General features: G+C 42.8%; 1 protein-coding gene across 8 annotated transcripts in view; it reads left to right on the top strand.

Moving 5' to 3' along the window:
- The window catches only part of mark2b (MAP/microtubule affinity-regulating kinase 2b), a 57634-nt gene extending 40940 nt beyond the window's left edge, over positions 1–16694 (top strand). For 3 of the 8 annotated variants that reach the window (XM_030076740.1, XM_030076744.1, XM_030076736.1), the window contains 5 exons: positions 4811–5077; positions 8381–8407; positions 12262–12300; positions 13000–13109; positions 14375–16694. In XM_030076740.1, coding sequence (XP_029932600.1) covers positions 4811–5077; positions 8381–8407; positions 12262–12300; positions 13000–13109; positions 14375–14724 — 793 coding nt within the window. In that variant the 3' untranslated portion in view covers positions 14725–16694. The remainder of the gene's footprint in view (positions 1–4810; positions 5078–8380; positions 8408–12261; positions 12301–12999; positions 13110–14374) is intronic. The other 5 variants (XM_030076737.1, XM_030076739.1, XM_030076738.1 and 2 more) reach the window with 5 other exon arrangements.
- The last annotated feature ends 1438 nt before the right edge of the window (positions 16695–18132 follow it).

Below are 18132 nucleotides of genomic sequence, written 5' to 3'. Positions count from 1 at the left end.
TATATATATATATATATATACACCACTATAGCATTACCATAGTGAGATTCCCAACAGTTTTAAGACCAGCTGGTATTGACTCACCAGTTACCTAGCAACAGCCGTGAAGTAGGATTGTGGAGCTGAGACGACAACCACAGCAAAGTGCACTAGCCAAACTTGATCTATAGAAGGCTCCAGTTAGCGTGACGCTGACACACCTTGTCTCTGGCCTATCAGTCGCTTCTAAATCACATGACCCAGGGGACAGTGGTTGTTCGAGCAGCTACAGCATGCAAACAAGATGAACAAGTTTTCCCCAATGCCTCTGACAGATCAGAGGTGTTTTTTTTTGTAAACTTGCTTTGTTTCCTTTTATAGAGACAGAGGGCTGAGAGGGAGGCAGGCGGTTAGGTACAGGACCAGCAGGGATATGTGTTTCCACTAGCAGGGGTCTTCTTAGCCAATATACCTTCTGAGTGCAGAGCAGCCTTTTGCTGTAGCCTGCTTACAGGATCGCTTGATTGTAAGTCTGTTTTCTAGGTCAGTGGAATAACATCAGAGGAACTAGTTGGATGAGCTGACACAAGCTCTTTTTATTCTTCTTTTTTCAGGGAACTTCATATAAAACTGTTCAGTAATTATTCTTATTCCTGAAATATCTCAAAATGAGATTTTTGCATTTGGTTTGAAAGTTGTTTAATTTGGTTGACTTTAACACACATTTCATATGTCATTGTTAAATACTAGCTATACTGGACTTAATAAGTTTCTTTATTTATTTGGTACCATGATTAACATTTGTAGCAATTCATACGCAAACAAAAATATCCCTAACAGGCAAATATCTTGCTAAGTCTGTCTTGAACTGATAACACCAGCAGTTTGGCCACAGTAGATTTCATGTACAATAAGGGTGAAATGTCCCTTTTAATAACAATGTTATGTTGCACAAACTTGCCTCCCTAAGTCCCCTCAGTAACAGGCAGTGCAAGTAGGTTAGTGTTAGAAAAACTTATAAATGTTTTATTAGTATGGATCATGGGGAAAATTATGTAAAAAGAAATGTGGGTGCCCTGGAGAGACTTGGGGAAAAAAAACATTGATGTGATTATTGTGTGAATGCATGTTACTGTGTAAATTGTCACCTATTGCAGGCCTTGTGCAATAGGGGAGGGTTTACTTTTTTAAAACATTTTTTTTTTGTCTGCCATCTATATTTCTGACATTATGGTGTTCAGGGTTTTCCCTGCCTGGTAAACTCAGTTTTGTGTCCTGGCTTTGTATACAGTCTCTTTCAACGAATTTCAGTCATGTTTTCTCCACTAATTTGGGTCTTGATCGGGTTCCAGCAGCCTCATGTTTGTTCCCCAAGGTTGTTAAGGGCTCTTAGAGAGTCTTTACCTGCCATATAAAATCCACCTCAGTTATGATGTTGCCTGGGAAAACCCTGTCTCCATCTGTTTTCATTTTCTATACTGCGGTGTGCCTGGCTGAGTGGATGAATAAATGAGTGAATGCCCTGAGTTGAAAGTCTTGGTGGCAGTCTGTGTGATCTCTGTTGGCTCTGTGTGTTTTTTTTTTGCGGTCTGTTATTTACCATATTTTGTTTTGCTGGCACGCTCCACTGCTTGCTTAAATCAGTGTCTGTTTCAAGGGCTACTTTGATATTTTGAGTTTTAGTCATCTCTTTTCCCGCCAGTAATTTGACACAGTATGGGGCAGAAAGTTTCTAAATACGTCCTTCAGCTACCCTAAAAACTGCCCATCTGTCTACCTTTATCAAGGTCTTGTGATTTAGTTTTTGAGGGTGAGCTGAAGTGCCACTTTCCCCCATTATGACATTTAAATGTTTCCCCCATTGGAGATATCAAGGTGGCCCTCTGCCTGTATGTGGTTTTGTCTGCTCTATGTTGAAGTCTTGTTCTGTTGCATGCGTCGTTCAGCAGTGAGCTTGGGCTGTTCAGAACCTGGTTGGGAACGCTGGACAGAAGGTACCGCTCCAACTCTCAGACTGTAACCTGAGTGAGGAACAGGCACCTCTTCTCAGCACACAGTCTGTGCCCTTAATGCCCCGTCCATCCCTCTTTTATCCAGCATGTAGCCCTGCCCCTGAAAACACCTTTTACAAGGTCACTTTCCAAATAATTCCAAATACTCTAAATGCCCCTTTTCCAACTTTCCCAGACTGAGATAAGATGGTGGCTCCGTTCCTATGGGTAGCATTTTGTGTTAGCCTAGCATAAAGACTTGAAGTCTATGGGAGTCATTAGCCTAGCTCCATGCAAGTGAAATTTCACTAACCCTAACCTTACAGCAACTCTGAAGCTGTCTGATTTACACAGTGTATCATGTGTATATGAAATACACATCTTGGAATTGTTTTTTATAAAAAAAAAACGAGTTCAGTTTCAGGGGAAGTTAGATTGTGGAGCTGGAGCAGTTGAACACATTTATCCTTCCATCCATGGCAGTGATTGCAGTGTCAAATCCACATCACACACTGTGTAAATGAGACAGCTGTGAAGATGCTGTAAGGTTGTAGTTTCACTTTGACACAACTGGCTAATGGCTCCTATAGACTTTAAGTCTTTATGCTAAGCTAACCCGAAATGCTACACATAGAAAACAAACATCTTGTCTCACTCTGGGTAAGTTGGAAAAAGGGTGTTTTGTCCGAAATACTATAGAATTCCTTTAAGTCAATTAAACTCCAATTCAAAAACATTTTCAACATTTTAGGCAAATGAATACCTTCCTCCTCGTATTCATGCACAGTTGTACGTGTTTGTGTGTGACTCAGTGATACTCTGTACGTTATTCATCACACCAGTGCCTCAGAATAATTTACACAAATTTTAAAAGTATAGGTTTGGTATTTTTCAGTCTAGTCTGTAGAAATTAAAAATTTTGATACCTATCATTTATTACAGTGCACAGAGCTAACTTGAGTGAGGAGAAGCTTGCTGCACTGTTGTAGCTTCATTAATGTCCTTTTTGAGAACAGGAATCTCACAGCACAGTCAAATACATATTGAAATTGTCCACCCAAAAAATGGCTGCAAATAGTGCTTTTTAATAGGTTCGATAGTATTTATAATAATGCATTGCCTGTATGTTTGTATGTTTAACCTGCAACAACATCGTGTTCACAGTGATTGATGCGCTTTTCTTTTCCCATAACAGAAAATTCAGATTCTTGTATTTGTAAGCATTTATTTATTTTGAGTTGAGACCATCAATACCATGTTGTCACAAAACAGAAATTTACAAGACAAATTCCAAGGCACAAGTTCAGGTGAATACAGCATTAGCTGAGTTAGCAGCAAAATGGTGTTTGTGTGTGGCAATGTATTTTCGTAAAAACCTACATAAGACTTGTTAGAAAGCATCGCGGGCAACCATTATTTCAGTGTTGAAGTTTGACTTTACTATGAGTTTCCTGTTATCAAAGGTCATGTTGAAGGGTAGCAAGAAGCTGCAGCAAAGTTGTAAATGTCTTGCCACTAAAGCAGTGTGTACAGTTGAAAAATGATAGGTATTGAAATGTCTGCACAGCCTGGGTTGGTTGAAAAATACCAAAACCTGAGCTTTAGCAAGACAGGGCAGAAGGCAGGGCCCATATTTGTGGTCACTCTTCCTTTTCCTAAAAAATTTTTAGCCGACACTGAGAATCCTTGCAAAAGTTTTATGGATCCCTGGCAAAACCTGCCTCTGTTTCCATGCTGCCAAAAGACAATCACATTCAACACTTGATATGCTCACACTCATCCCCTAATCTGCCTGATCCAGCTTTTCTCTCCTTGCCTCTGTATCCGTAGAAGGCCTGTGTGTGCTGTTTGTGTTGATTTGTGTGTGCAGTGCTGGCCTTTTTGTCATCAGTGAACAAGTTCAATGCATTCACTTGAAATTAGGGGATATGTTTAAGCTCTTCATCACACTGTTGCACTGGAGACTTGATTGAAAAGCCTCTCTGTTCTTTTTGTTTGTAGCGTGTTGAGTGGATTGCCCATGTGGACATTTTTATTTTTCTCGATTCGCTCCCTTTTGTCTGCCTGTTTGTGTGCGTGTGTGTGTTTGGTGTTTGTGCTTTCGTCTTTTTCCTTTGGTGCAGGTCTGCTACCGCCAGGTGCACCAAAGATGCACATGCACACACAGACACATGCACTTGAAATACAAGTGCAAGCTTATACTGCAACGAAGAGTGACAGTGCATTTGTGTTTTTATGTGTGAGAGAGAGAATGAGCGGGCTGTGATGCTTTACAGTATGGCCAAGGCTAAGAGGATTAACTGTGTGTGTGTGTGTGTGTGTGTGTGTGTGTGTGTGTGTGTGTGTGTGTGTGTGTGTGTGTGTGTGTGTGTGTGTGTGTGTGTGTGTGTGTGTGCGTGTGTGTATCATTGACCTGATCTGCCCCTAAATATTGACTTGGATGACTTTAGGGATTATATGAAACATCAGTGCTCGCAGGCACTGAAAAGAAACATTCATAATGTATATGACTTAGCTTTAAGGTAAGTTCCATCAGGAGGAATTCATTTCTTTTAATAGTTTAATCACCTATATTCCCCTGCCACTGTCTCTCCTCCCTCTACCTTCATCCTTTTTTCCGTTTCTTTATCACCCCCACCCCACCCACATCTTCACTTTCTTTACCTTTCTCTTTTCTTCCTTTTTCCAATCATCCTGTCCTCTTCTCCCAAATTGTCTGTGCTTATTTTCCCCTCTTTGGGCTTTTTCTCAATGACCTCTCTCTTCGTGTACCCCTTCCACTCCTTTCCCCACATCCCTCCCTCCATTTTCCTCCTCTGTCTCCCATTTCCTCCCCATAGTGCTCCACCTCAGCGGGCACCCGGCGCCTCTCCATCGGCCCACAACATCAGCAGCGCCGCCGTGACGGACCGCACCAACTTCTCCCGAGGGGTGGGTATCCGCAGCACGTTCCACGCAGGCCAGCAGCGGGGGGCCAGGGACCAGCAGGGCTCCGCCTACCCTGGCGGGCCCGCCTCCCCGTCGCTTTCGCACGGCAACAGCCAGGCCCGGAGGACACACGGCGCCACAGGAATCTTCAGCAAGTTCACCTCCAAGTTTGTACGCAGGTGAGTGCAGGGGAGGAGAGGGAGGAAAAGTGGATTAATAAATAGAAAGGAGACAGAGAAGGGGAGTAGCATTAGGAAAAGTAATAGGAGGTGGGTAGGAGGAGAAAAATGGCAGACTATGAGTTCACCTCCATGTGCAAGGGTGGTGGGAGGTGTAGGAGGAGAAGTGATTCAGAATTACTCCTCTTTTTCATTCTGGACAGAAACGTCAGCAAAATGCCCAAACTGTAATGAACAGCTCATCATAGATATGACGTTGAGACTGGTGCTCCATTTATTCATCCAGCTACTTTGTAACACAAGAATAAATTTAACTTTTTGCATGTAGTGAGGTTTTTCTCTGTAGAAGTACATCATCTTGAAAGAGAAAATTACTAGTTGTTTATTACAAGTTCTTTTATGTGTTCATTCCCTCTCTGGAACAACATATGTCCATGTCATCGCTTTTTTTTTTTTTTTCTTTTCTTTTTTTTTTAAAGTATTCCTCTGCAGGGGCCGCTCTCATCCCTATCACTAAGTTCACCAGGCTCTTTCCAATCTGTAACTCTGGTGAGAGTAGAAAAGGGAGAGGAAGGGCACAGCTGTGTCTTCCCTATAATTTTGTGTGGAGCAGCGGTGATTGAGGAATAATTTTGGTTTTGGTTCCACGTCTGGTCCAGTTTTGGTCCCAGACTTCAGTCTAGTGCAGGTTGCAGCACTGAAGCAGCTTTCATATGGATACCTGGTTGTAATAAAAGCAATTTTCTCTGGAAGTGGTGGCAATTTCCTGGCTGTGATGATCTACCATTGCTGAGTAAATGTAGTAATAAAAAGGATGTAGAGGGCATCATGGCTATTTAAATGGCAAGCCATGACAACCATATCACCTCACATTGACATCAGTAACTGGTGACATCTGGAAAAGGGAGTGGATAGCTGTTTTTATCAGCTGATACTGCACTTTCACAGAAAAGTATGGAAATTATTTCCATTCATGTACAAATGCAGTCAGTATAGAAGACATATTGCCACAATGACCATTGAGTTTTCATTATTGTCATGTTCACCCACTCGAGGCCTTTGAGCAGGAAGCAGTGCTGAACGAGCATTACAGTGATGATTATGTTGGTTAACCCTGCTGAGAAATATTTATAACAGGCAGTAATGTTAATGGCAGGCAATGAATAAAGGTTATGATAATAGATGAAGTGTCATAATGTATTGAAAATAGTCAAGATGTTCAATATGTGCCATATTTATGATAGCTGTTTATGATGACTTGTGCCTTTGTCACTGATTCTCAGTGGCTCTTACACGTTGACATTTTAATTGTTTTACAGGGACTGCAGATGAAAATTAGTCAAGCCATTTTTGCCAGCTCTGGCACATTTACATTTCCTTTTGTAATGTGGATTAATGTGCATTGTCCGTGTAAAAGTAAACAAATACATTGTGATGAGTAACATCACCAAACATAAATCATCATAGCTAAGTAGGTTATAGGCAGATAGGCAATTGTTAGCCTGGATAATAATGATGAATTACAGTGAGTAATAGTGTCACTAGAATAAAATTCATTGTGGTGGCTATTCTGGTGAGGGGCACTGCCACATCATGGCCATTAGCAGGCGAGTCAGGAATGACAGAGATGGACAGAAGGAGAGAGGTGTAGCGGGCTGGCCGACTGGGCTGCTCGGACTGTTTACCAGATGAGAGGAAGAGGGTGGGAGGCGCCGGTCAGAGCACGGAGGAAGGACGGAGCTGACAGAGAGCAAAAGGTTGACATGTGGAGGAGTAGGACAGGAAGTGAGGCTTTCAAGATGGGAGGGAGAGAGGAGCGGGCAAGTGAGCAACGACAGGACACACTCGCACATATACAGAGAGAGAGAGAGAGAGAGCAGGTAAGGTAGAGATTTTCGTCATCAGGTTTAAGTCTTGGTGGCATCACTCCCTCTGACTCATCGGGCAGCCCCGGGGGTTCATTATGAATACGAGCAATGAAGTGTGTGTGTGTTTATCTGTGCACATGAGACAGACAGGGAGGGAAAGACAGAGGGAGAGAATGATTTAGTGTGTGTTTTTTGCCTCTGAATGTTCAAGTACGGTTATGTTTTTGGTGTTTTTATGTGGAAGACAGGCAGAAATTGAGAATGATCAAGTGTCTGCCTGCATGCGTGGGTGTTGGTGTATAGTTGCTGTGTGTGTGTGTGTGTGTGTGTGTGTGTGTGTGGAGGAGAAGGCACAGGCACAGACAGTCACTCTCCAGGCCTCCCACTCAGAGATAGCTCCGTGGCGACAGTATCCATGGTTACACCGGAGATATCACTTTTCCCTCAACTATAAATACTGCTAGTGGGGACACCTTGACACACACATGCACACACACACACACACACACACACACACACACACACACAGACCAGTCTGGCTTACTGGTAGGAAGTAGAGGTGGCAGAGACAGAGTGATCATATTGCAGGGGTACAGCTTGATCGAAGACAAACACGCACGCAGTGAGTGAAGTGTTTTATTAATATATCACATAACCTCAACACAGCTTGGACTGCAGAGTGACGTTTCTCGTCCTTCACACACATAGGTGTGTTTGCAGTCAGTGCCGTGTGAGAGATTAAGTTTCCCAACCTGCGTTAAAGATTAAGTTGTTTCTCAACCTGCGCTCAACTCTTTAAAGTGTGTGAGTGTGTGTGTGTGAGCGCATGCAAGAGGAGGATAGATTGTGTTGATTAAACTATGCTTTTTCATTTTGGCACATTTGACCATTTCACCCCACAAACCTCCGCTTCTTTCCAGGATCACTCAGGTCTGCCAGGACCGTTGTGTGTGTGTGATGGAGCGATCCATCTCAGGCACTCTTAATGGAATTTCCCCACAGAGCCTCTTAAATCCCTCCAAGGTGTTTTGCTGTGTACCTAATGATATCTATTCACACATTCAGGCCATTAATTCCTCTGACTCGTAAACACTTTCTCCACATGTAAACTCTCTCCATTCATCAGATTGAAACTCTATGCAAGATGGACTGTAATAACACTGAGAAAAGCTTCTTTTTTCTTTTTCTTTTTGTCATTACTTTTGAATGCTGCTTGAATCCCAAGTGGGGTTTGTTCATGCTGAGAACCTTTTTTTTTTTTTTTTTTTCTTAGTTTTCTAGGCAGTTTACTTTGTGGTTCTTGGTTTCAAAGTCTGCTCTTGATGGGGGCAGCTTGTCTCTCACAGTAATCAGTCATCAGTATATACGTTTATGCATACATTTTCTTTTTTCTCTTTCTTTCTTTCTTTCTTTATCCCTCTTTTTGTTTTTGTAGAAATCTCTCGTTCAGGTTTCCGAGAAGGTAGGCAATATCCCCAACGTTAAATATATAACCCCTTGATTTATATATCCTCTCTTCATATATATTTTAAATATATATATATGTATATATATTTTCTTCCTTTTTTGGTGTTTCGTGCAGCTTTTTGTTGAAATCTTCCCTTGTGCCTTGATCCCTATGCCCTATCTTTTCTCTCCCTTTTTTTCTGTGGTTGGCCCCATTTTTTGAGCCTTTTGGTTTTGAGTGCCGTGTTTTGGCCCATTTTTTTTACTAACTTCCCCTCACTCACTGACTCACTCGCTCACTCACTCCATCATGATGCGGCACAATAACACCTCACCCCCTTTCTCTCCGTTCCTCCATCAATCCCAGTCCTCCTCCCTCCCACCCCCTCCCTCCCTCACCCCCTCTTTCCATTAATTTACCAGGTAGCGTGTGTGAGGTCATACCCCGGTAGCGTCCTAGATTTAGGTCAAATCTTAATAGTGCAATAGATCAAGCTGCTCCCCCCCCCCCCTTTTAACCCATTGCAGCCCCAGCTTCAAAAACAGGTAATGTCCTACTTGAGAGCTGACTCAAGATGTTTTGATCTAATATTAAACACTGGTGGTGAATTTCTCAAAATTAAAAGATCTTCTCATAAGGCGATGTCTTCATCCTAAGTCCCATAATTCCCCCATACGTCACAGTAAAGATGAGTTGGAAAGGATATGAGAGAAAGGAAGCAACAGAGAAAAACACCTAGTGTTCGGTGCTATTGATGATGCACAAGGATGGGGGGAGTTTTCAGTTTGGGCAGACGTTTTGATCAAGTGTCATTATCCTGTTCAGCTTTTTGTGTCACCTTGAGGACAACCTACATCCCAGGGTTATATAACATTGCTAACCGTTATTCTGGCCTAACGCCATCTACCAAGCCCTAACAATTACCCATCTCACCCTTCTGGTTTCTCAGACTTCAGGCCCAAGACCTTTGTTCTTGGGTTGCTGGAAACAATCTCATTAGCATTACAAACAGAATTATTTTATTTGAGGGAAGTATACATTTATTTCTTAAGAGGACGAACCAGCCTGGCTGTTTTTTTTTTTTTTTTTTTGTTGGTCTGTTTTGGATGGAGGTAGAGAGGAGGACAGGATGCAGGAGGGATGGGGTTTGCAGTGTTTCTCAGGCTGCACTTTTTCTGGAAGCTGCACTCTTTTCATTCTTCCATCGCTGTTTTCCACTCTGGCACTGGCTCTCTCTAACAGCAGCAGCAACAGTACTGGATGGCTTTGACCTACTCTGGCTGGAAAAGACCTTTATGCTGTGGACACACACACACACACACACACACACACACACACACACACACACACACACAAATGGACCATTTCATATTCTTGCTTTCCTATTTGCATACATTGACGCACACCCAGATACTCATACCTAGACAAACGAAGGCCTTTTTCACATTGACACTTATGTGCATATAAGCACATGCTAAATGTGCTGATGATCTAAATGTATGTACACACTTGAAAACACATTTTACACACATACACAAAAGGCCTTGGCACACCATCAAGTGTGCTTGCTACTTTCTACCAGCAGGTAGAGCAGTTTTTCTTTTAAACATGGATTACTACTCCACCTGGTGGTTAGAATATGTAACAGCATCTCAATATCACAGGTCCATGATAAACTACCACAAATTTTTCTGCACTGTTATGTGAGTACAGGGGGGATTTATTATTGAAGTGAGGGAGAGTAATTTACCTCTATATTTAAATGTAACATATACTTAATTGAATCAGTTGGGCTGTTTACATAGGTATATATTTATGTTGAAGTCATATGCTTTGAGATTCATGTAGTGGACTGTAGACATGCTCACCAAATATGTAGATAAGGTATATGTATGTGGCACCAGGTCATACTCTCTCAGTGTTTTCACTTGATGCCACAGTGTCCCTCAGTGGCGATATTGTGGTAGTCATTTTGCATCCCATCTCCATGTTCAAATAAATCATACTAGGCATGCAAAATGGCACAAGTGAACTCAGCATTTCACCTGTTCATCAAACTACCTTGTCATCTCTTAACACATGCCATTTAATGATGTATGTTAACCATGTTTCTGTTGCAGGAGGATTTATTTCTCATTATTTTCTTTATGGGGCAAAACTGGAAATGTGTGTTTTCCCTCAGTTGAATGAATGCAAGAGTAGAAATTGTTGAATTTGTTATGTCTGTCATATTTTTTCCCCCTCAATGTCTGCATGTCAGCTTTTGATTGTTACTGTCAAGCTGTTGCTGTTGTTGTCATGTCCTCATGTCTTTGTGCTTCTTTTCTCTCAAGTTTGTTTTTGTCTGTTTTCTGTGTCATCTGTCTGTGTGAGTGAGAATATTTGTGTGTTTGCCTGTACGTTGTGTTCAGGTTGTGAGAGTTGGTCTGTCAGTGAGTGAGTGAGTGTGTGTGTGTCTGTATATATGTGTGTCATAAGCAGTTAGCTTGTGTTGTAGGTCCATTGTTACTAATAAAACCAGCCTTTAACCCCGGTGGTGGGACTATAAATGTTCCTAGCCTCCTTTAGCCACAGGACCTGCCCTCAACATGCCATTCTGACCATTCTGTTCCAAACCATTCCACTCTGTTCCAAAATACTCATTCCATTCTGTTCCAAACCATTCCACTCTGTTCCAGAATATTTACTCTGTTCCAAACCATTCCACTCTGTTCTAAACCATTACATTTCGTTCTTAAATGCCCATTCTGTTACATTCAAGCCATTCGATTGTGTTCCAAGTGTTGCATTTCAATTCAAGCCCCTTTACTTTGTCGCAGATACTCTATTTTGCTACAATCCATTCCATTCCATTCCATACCTAGCCATTGAATTTTTGTCCAAGTGAAAGGTTCAGTTTAGTTCCAAACCGCTCCTTTTTATCCCAGGCCGTTCCGTTGTATATTCACTTTATTGTATTGGTTTGTAACCAGTTCCATTTTGATCGAGATCAGTTCTCTCTGGTCCAGACCATTCCGTTTGGTTTCAGACTATTCCATCTGATTCCAAAACGCTCATTTCGTTTGTTTCAAAGCCATTGCATATGGTTCTAAATTACCCATCCTATTGTGTTCCAAATTATTGCATTTTAAATTTAGGTCGCTTCACAGTGTTCCACATTTTCCATTTTGCTACCCATTCCATTCTGTTTCAAGCCATTCAGTTTTGGCCCATGTCATTCCATATTGTTCAAAGCTGTTCCATTCTTTCTTTAAACCATTCAGTCCAGTCCAAACCACTCCTAACGTATCCCTGGCAAAAATTGTTCCACTTGCCTCTGAGCTATTCACTTTATTGTATTATGTTGTAAACGGTTGACAATCACTCCCTTTTGATCCAGACCGCTCCATTCTGGTCCAGAGCGTTCAATTTTGTTGTAAGCCATTCTGTGGTTTCCATGACCATTACCTCCTGTCAGATCCATGGCATTTTACCCTGCTCTTCAGTCATGTGTTGACCTGACTGTATAGCAGTGAATTCCTGCTCTATGGGTGAGCTGTGATGAAGTGGCTGCACAGAGTGGACTGGCACTGGGGCATGAAGCAGTTGCCGTAGTAATGCAGCCATCCAGTGCAGTGCATTGTGGATGGTGTAGTAGCAGGTGGCCTTGTTCAGACGTCTGGAATGAAATTGGAGCAGATTCTTGAAAACCTGAGTGGAACTCATTTGATATTCAACATCAGAGTCAATGTGCTTGGATTGGAACTGTCAGGCGGGCATGGAAAGTGGCACGACTGTGCTCAGCTCGCTGATTAAGTGGCACTATCTGTTGTCGAGTTAAATGTCGTCCCTAGCCCTCAAAGACTAAACTTGTGTTGATTTTTCTCGAGGAGTCCGTATGAGGGAGAGGGTCGAGATGAGGGGAGCAGGTGAGACACAGACCAGACTCTGAAACAAAAACAATCTACAAAATCTCAGACTCAACCCATACCGCCTGCCAATCAGTAGAGCAGACCCAATCAGTAGATGATATCTGACCCGTGCTTGTTGTGAGTGGCTGGGAGAGGTGGACTTAATTGGGATGTAATTGGTTGGTGCTGATGCTAATGCCTAAGTTTTAACCAATCAGGGGATGGGAGATAAGACTGGAAGCGAATGACGGCATTCCAGTGAGTGAGTGTGTCGGTGGGTAGGCTGACGTGCATGGTGGTGTGTGTGGGGAACAAAAATCTTCCAGTACCCAAGTGTGTGTTTGTGTGCAAGTAGACTTGAAACATGCATAATGCACACACGCATACATACGCTCAAACACAGCTAAACCTAAGTGATGCATTCACAAACACACACTGGGGTACTTTAAAATTTTGCTCTTTGTCTTCATTTCCACATCCTCATCGTCTCCCTCTTCCTCTCAACTCTTCCTCTCTGTTGTTTCCCCTCCTTTTTCTTCTCTCTACTTTTAAAAATTTCTAAATTCTCCCTGCTCGATTCTTACACTTTTTCTCTTTGTTCAACTCTTCCTCCTCACTCTCTCATCTTCTCTCATTTCACCTCTCCAAACCCTCCCACCTTCTCTTTACCCTCGCTCGGTCCCTCCCTCTCCTCATCCCCTCCATCCCTTCATCCAGGTCCATGCTGAGCAGCACAGTGGACAAGTCGGACAAGACATCCGGTGGCGTTCTCTCCTCCTCCTCCAACAACGACGAGAACAACTCCTCACCAGGATCTGGTAACACTGGTACGCTGCATTTAATTTGGAGAAATTGACCAGTTAGCAGAATAAACATGACTATGGGCCTCATTCTGAACTGTTTTGTGTTATTTATCTTAACTTGGGCTCATATTACCCAATTTCCCTTTGGGGATCAATAAAGTATTTCTGATTCTGATGTAATTCTGCCATGTCAGATTCAAAATGAATGAATTAATAAAAGGAGGGCATCGAGGCGGGAGTTCATTCATAAAAATGGCATCCAAGAGTATCTCATGAGCCGTGTTGCACATATTGCCACACTTGCCCATTCCTTGGATCTTTTACAAAGACAAACTTACATTAATTAAGAGCAGCATTGAAGTCATTTATCAGTCTTACACACTGATGTTCATCATGATTATACAAAATTATACTATCCAGTTGACATTAATTAGGATAGGATTGGGTACGTTTTATTTGCCCCTCAGAGATTTTTTTTCAGCCAATTATCATACACATAAATGTATCAAATAATAGCAAACAGAAATAGTGTAAATATACACACACCTCACCAGTGTCATCAGGTTAAATCTAAAGCAAAATAATAGGCTACCAGTTCCTCTGCCTTTATCCTATCATATATTACAGCTTCATCATTAAGGTATTGCACTACTAGAGTTAAATGAGTGGAAGACATGAGACAGGTTAGCTACCGGATGTTATTTTTTCAAAAGTATTTTATACCAGTGAATTTTTAAAATTAATCAAGATGTTAAAAGGTAATCAATTACCGAACATCCGTTTTTGTGCTTTTTTTTTTTTTGTTTGTTTTGAATTGGAAAAACCCTCTCAACCCCACTTTATCTCTGTTGTTGCTCTGTTCTTGTTGTTCCCGGCTCATGCATTTTCTCACCTTTTTTTCTACCCTCACTTGTCTGCTGTCTTCTTCCTTTTTGTTTCGTTCTTTCTCCTCATTCACTTCCCTTCCTTCCTCTTTCTTGTCCCTTCTTTTGCCTTCTGATCCACTCCGTTTTTTGCCTGTGCTCCTCCACCATCACTTTTATCCTTTCCTCTCCTCTCTCTCCTCACTCTTCCCTGCTATTATTCTCTCATCCTCTCCCTCCTCTTTCCTCATTTCTCTCCTTTCTAACTCTCATCACTCCACTTTTATCCTACTCTTTCTCCTCCTGCTCTTTCCTCATGCCTTTCTCCACTCCTTGCCCCCCCTCTCCTCCTCCCTTCTGTCGTCTCCAACTCTTTCATCATGTAACCTCTCATTACTCTCCTCTCCCTCTCTTCCTCCCTCCCAGGCGGTACTGGCACACCTCCGGCCATTGCCGGCCAGAAGGACTCGTCCAAGCCACGCTCTCTGCGCTTCACCTGGTCCATGAAGACCACGTCGTCCATGGAGCCCTCGGAGATGATGCGTGAGATCCGCAAGGTGCTCGACTCCAACAGCTGCGAGTACGAGCTGCGCGAGCGCTACATGCTGCTGTGCGTGTCGGGCAACCCGGCGCGTGACGACTTCGTCCAGTGGGAGATGGAGGTGTGCAAGCTGCCCCGCCTCTCCCTCAACGGCGTACGCTTCAAGAGGATCTCGGGCACATCAATTGCCTTCAAGAACATCGCCTCCAAGATCGCCAACGAGCTCAAACTGTGAGCGCAGGGGAGGAGAAAGACGGGAGAGATGAGATTAAGAGGGGTGGAGACCAGCGGGTGGGGAGGGTGGGGGGGGTGGAGGGAGTGAGAGTTACCAAGAGGAACGAGCGTAAGGGTCGCAGCTGGCCAGGTGGGATTGTCAGGATGATGATGCTGGATTGAGGAAGGCTGGATTGGGGGATGGGCAGGGCCGTCTGGGAAAGTATTGTAGGCACAGGTGAGGGGTGGAGATGAGAGAAGGGATGGGGTCACTTTAAAAAAAAAAAAAACATAAACAAAAAAACCCACAAAACAAGTTGGTGACGTCTACAGAAGGTTCTGAAGTAGGGCTGTCGGTTCACTAGAAAATGTTCCTTTTCTAGAAGTTTTTCTTCTTTCAGTTCCTGAGGCCCTGGGATCAGAAACTCGTCAGTTTCCTCCGAGTTGTGAAGTACTGCAGACACACGAGAGACCGGGGTCCTCTCTCTCTCTCTCTCCCTGCGGGGTTTTTTTTTTTTTTTTGTCACGTTCTACTTTAGACGTTCCACTCTCTGCATGTCCAACCTGCTCTCGCTGTTTTAAAGGAGTCACACTTTGATCACTTTGACCACTCTTGTCACTTCCTGCTATTTATTCAGTTTCTTGGCACGGTTCTGCTATACCAGGGTTCTGGGGGTTTTGGGGAAGGGTTGCGAGGATGGAGAGATAAGAGGATGTAGGGTAGAGAGAAAGAGAGCACAGGACCTCCTAAAAAAACAAACAAAAAAAAAGACTTTAACTTGCTCTGAGTCTCTTCGGGATGCTTTGTAAAAAGGTCCCAAATACGGAGCCTGATTTTGCTGGAGGAACTCCTTCCGAGGAGTTTTGGTTGAATTTGGAGGACGTTTCTCGTCTCTGTGAGCTTGTTGTTTCTCTTCCTAAACTGAGCGGACTCGGACTGAGCCAGGACTGTCGTCGCTGAAGCCCCATATATCACACACACACACACACACACACACACCAGATGGATTGAAAGGACAAACTCTTCCAGGAAATGATCAACTGGTTCCGGTTGTTCAGCTGTTGCTGGTAAAAGGACCCTCCGCCCCCAACCCCCCTAAAATTAACCTGTTTGAGATCCTCCCCCACAAACACACACACACACACAACACTCCACCACCCCCCTACACACATGCACACACACACACACACACACACACACACACACTTCCCCCACCCCCCCTTTCCTGCTAACTTCAAACTGAACCCAGCACATACACATCCATCTCTTGCTCTCCTCTTCACTCCCTCTTTTATTTTTTTTTTAAGTTTTTAATTCTGTCCCTCTCAGCGCTCCCGCCATCCAGTCCCGGGCCAGTTCGACTTGATGTTGTCGATCCTGCGGACTGCACCTTTAGTCCGCACTGGTGGTTATTGTACTTTTCTTTTTCTTTTCTTTCTTCCTCTTTTATCGCTGATTGCTTTTAAAAAGAGTTGTGCACTGGAAAAGAGGGGGATATGGGACATGGGGAGGGAGGGAGGGAGGGAAGGACGGACGGACGGACGGATGGGGCTGTCGACGGATTTTATGTTGCCTTTCTTTTGAAGAATTGAAATTTAGGTTTTTGTTTTCGTCGCTTACGTCAGCACATAAATGAAATGAGAATGAAAAGTGTTGATTTTTTTTTTGTCTTTTTTTTTTTTTTTAAATTATGTTTTGGGTGGCATCATGCCTTCATACACAGAATGTCAACCCTGATGCTTGGAAACGATGGATTTCCCAGATCTTCTCCTCCTCCTCCTCTTTCTAACCCCCCTTCCTCCCCCATCCCCTTTTCCTCACCCATACCCCTCCCCCACTCCTCTTCCTCCTCCCCCATCTCTCATGTGTTCCCAAAGAGAAAAAAAAAAAACACACAACAAGCTATCTTTGGAGTATTTATAAAAAAAGAAAAAAAGTGTGTGTGCGTGAGTATCTTACAGATCACTGGAAAACTAAAAGAAGAAAAAAAAGCAACAACAATGAATGGTGAATTATTTTCTCTTCTACTTTTGATTTGATAATATTATATTTTTGTGTCACTTAAAATTTTGGGTTTGTACAGATTTGAACGGGAGGGGTGGGTGGGGCTAAACGGTTGTGTCGGATCATATCATTGCTGCCTTTTGGTGTAGTGCACCTTTTACACAAACACCCACACACACAAACACACACACACACACACAGATCAGTGACCCCAGGAGACCTGGAGATGTATAATGATGGTTGAGGTAGTGGTGGCGGTGATGACTACTGCTTGTTCACTTTTGGCCATTGTTTCTATTTTTATCTACTTTTATGTTTTTTTAAAGGCCTTACCGGTCCAGAATGGCTTGAAACTGAGAGGGAGAGAGAGAGAGAGAGAGAGAGAGAGAGACATTTGGCGAGGCAGAGAAGGAAAGAAAGAAAAGCAGGACAGGCAAGGAGAGACTTTTTTTTTTTTTTTTTTTTATCTCTGCATTATTATCCTCAGGCTGTTTAATAAATGTTGTCATATCAGAGCACACATACAAAACCAGACCACAACCTGGACAGGTCGAGCCTCACTTCCTCTCTCTCTCTCTCTCTCTCTTTCACTCTCTCTCTCTCACTCTGTGTGTGTGTGTTAATGCACATTGCTCCAGTTTCTTGAAGCCGGCGTGGAAAGTGCTGGCTGATTATGGAGATAGGAAAAATAATGACAAAAAAAAAAAGTCAAAACGGAAAAAAGTTCGGGACACACCGGGGGTTAGAGAAAGGGGTGATCAGGACAAGGATGGGTCACAAGTGCAAGTCCCGTCAAGCAGGATGTACCTAACTTAACACTTTTTGTTTCTTTCTTTCTATCACAATGACACACTGTCGTTTTTTTTTTCTTTAAGTTTTTAATACGTCAAGATTTTTTTTTTCTTTAAAAAGTTGATCATTGTATTAAGGTGCTGGGTATTGGATTCTAATTATTCTGGCTGTTGCTGTTATATTATTATCTCTTTTCAGGGTTGATTTTATTTTACATTATTTCGTTTTACATTGCTGTAATTTACATTGATTTTAAATGTGTTTTGAGCAAACTGTAACTGTAGTGGTGGGATTGGGGGTTGGGAGGGGTGATCAACTCCTGAAAAATGTATTATTTGTTTGTTTGTTTTTTTGTGCAAAGACGAAATGATGAGAAATTACAATGATAGTAATAAAAACGATGACATTAAAAATTTTAAAACTTGCCACGTTCAACGGGGGGAGGTGTGCAGTCTGGTTTTGCCAGACGGGTGCCCAGCGGGCAAAGAAGAGGGGATGAAAAATACAGTTTGAGTTCCACTAGTCAGCTGAATGCATGAGCCAGGGCTTTTTGTGTTTTACCTAATCAAAGCAGAAGGTATTGGCTCTTGGAACCACCTGAAAATGAAAATTGATGAGTTTGTTCCCTTGTAT

The sequence above is a fragment of the Myripristis murdjan genome, chromosome 18, assembly GCF_902150065.1.
Source record: "Myripristis murdjan chromosome 18, fMyrMur1.1, whole genome shotgun sequence".
NCBI lineage: Eukaryota > Metazoa > Chordata > Actinopteri > Holocentriformes > Holocentridae > Myripristis > Myripristis murdjan.
The sequence above is the reverse complement of the archived record's forward strand: the minus strand, read 5'-3'. Positions and strand labels throughout refer to the sequence as shown.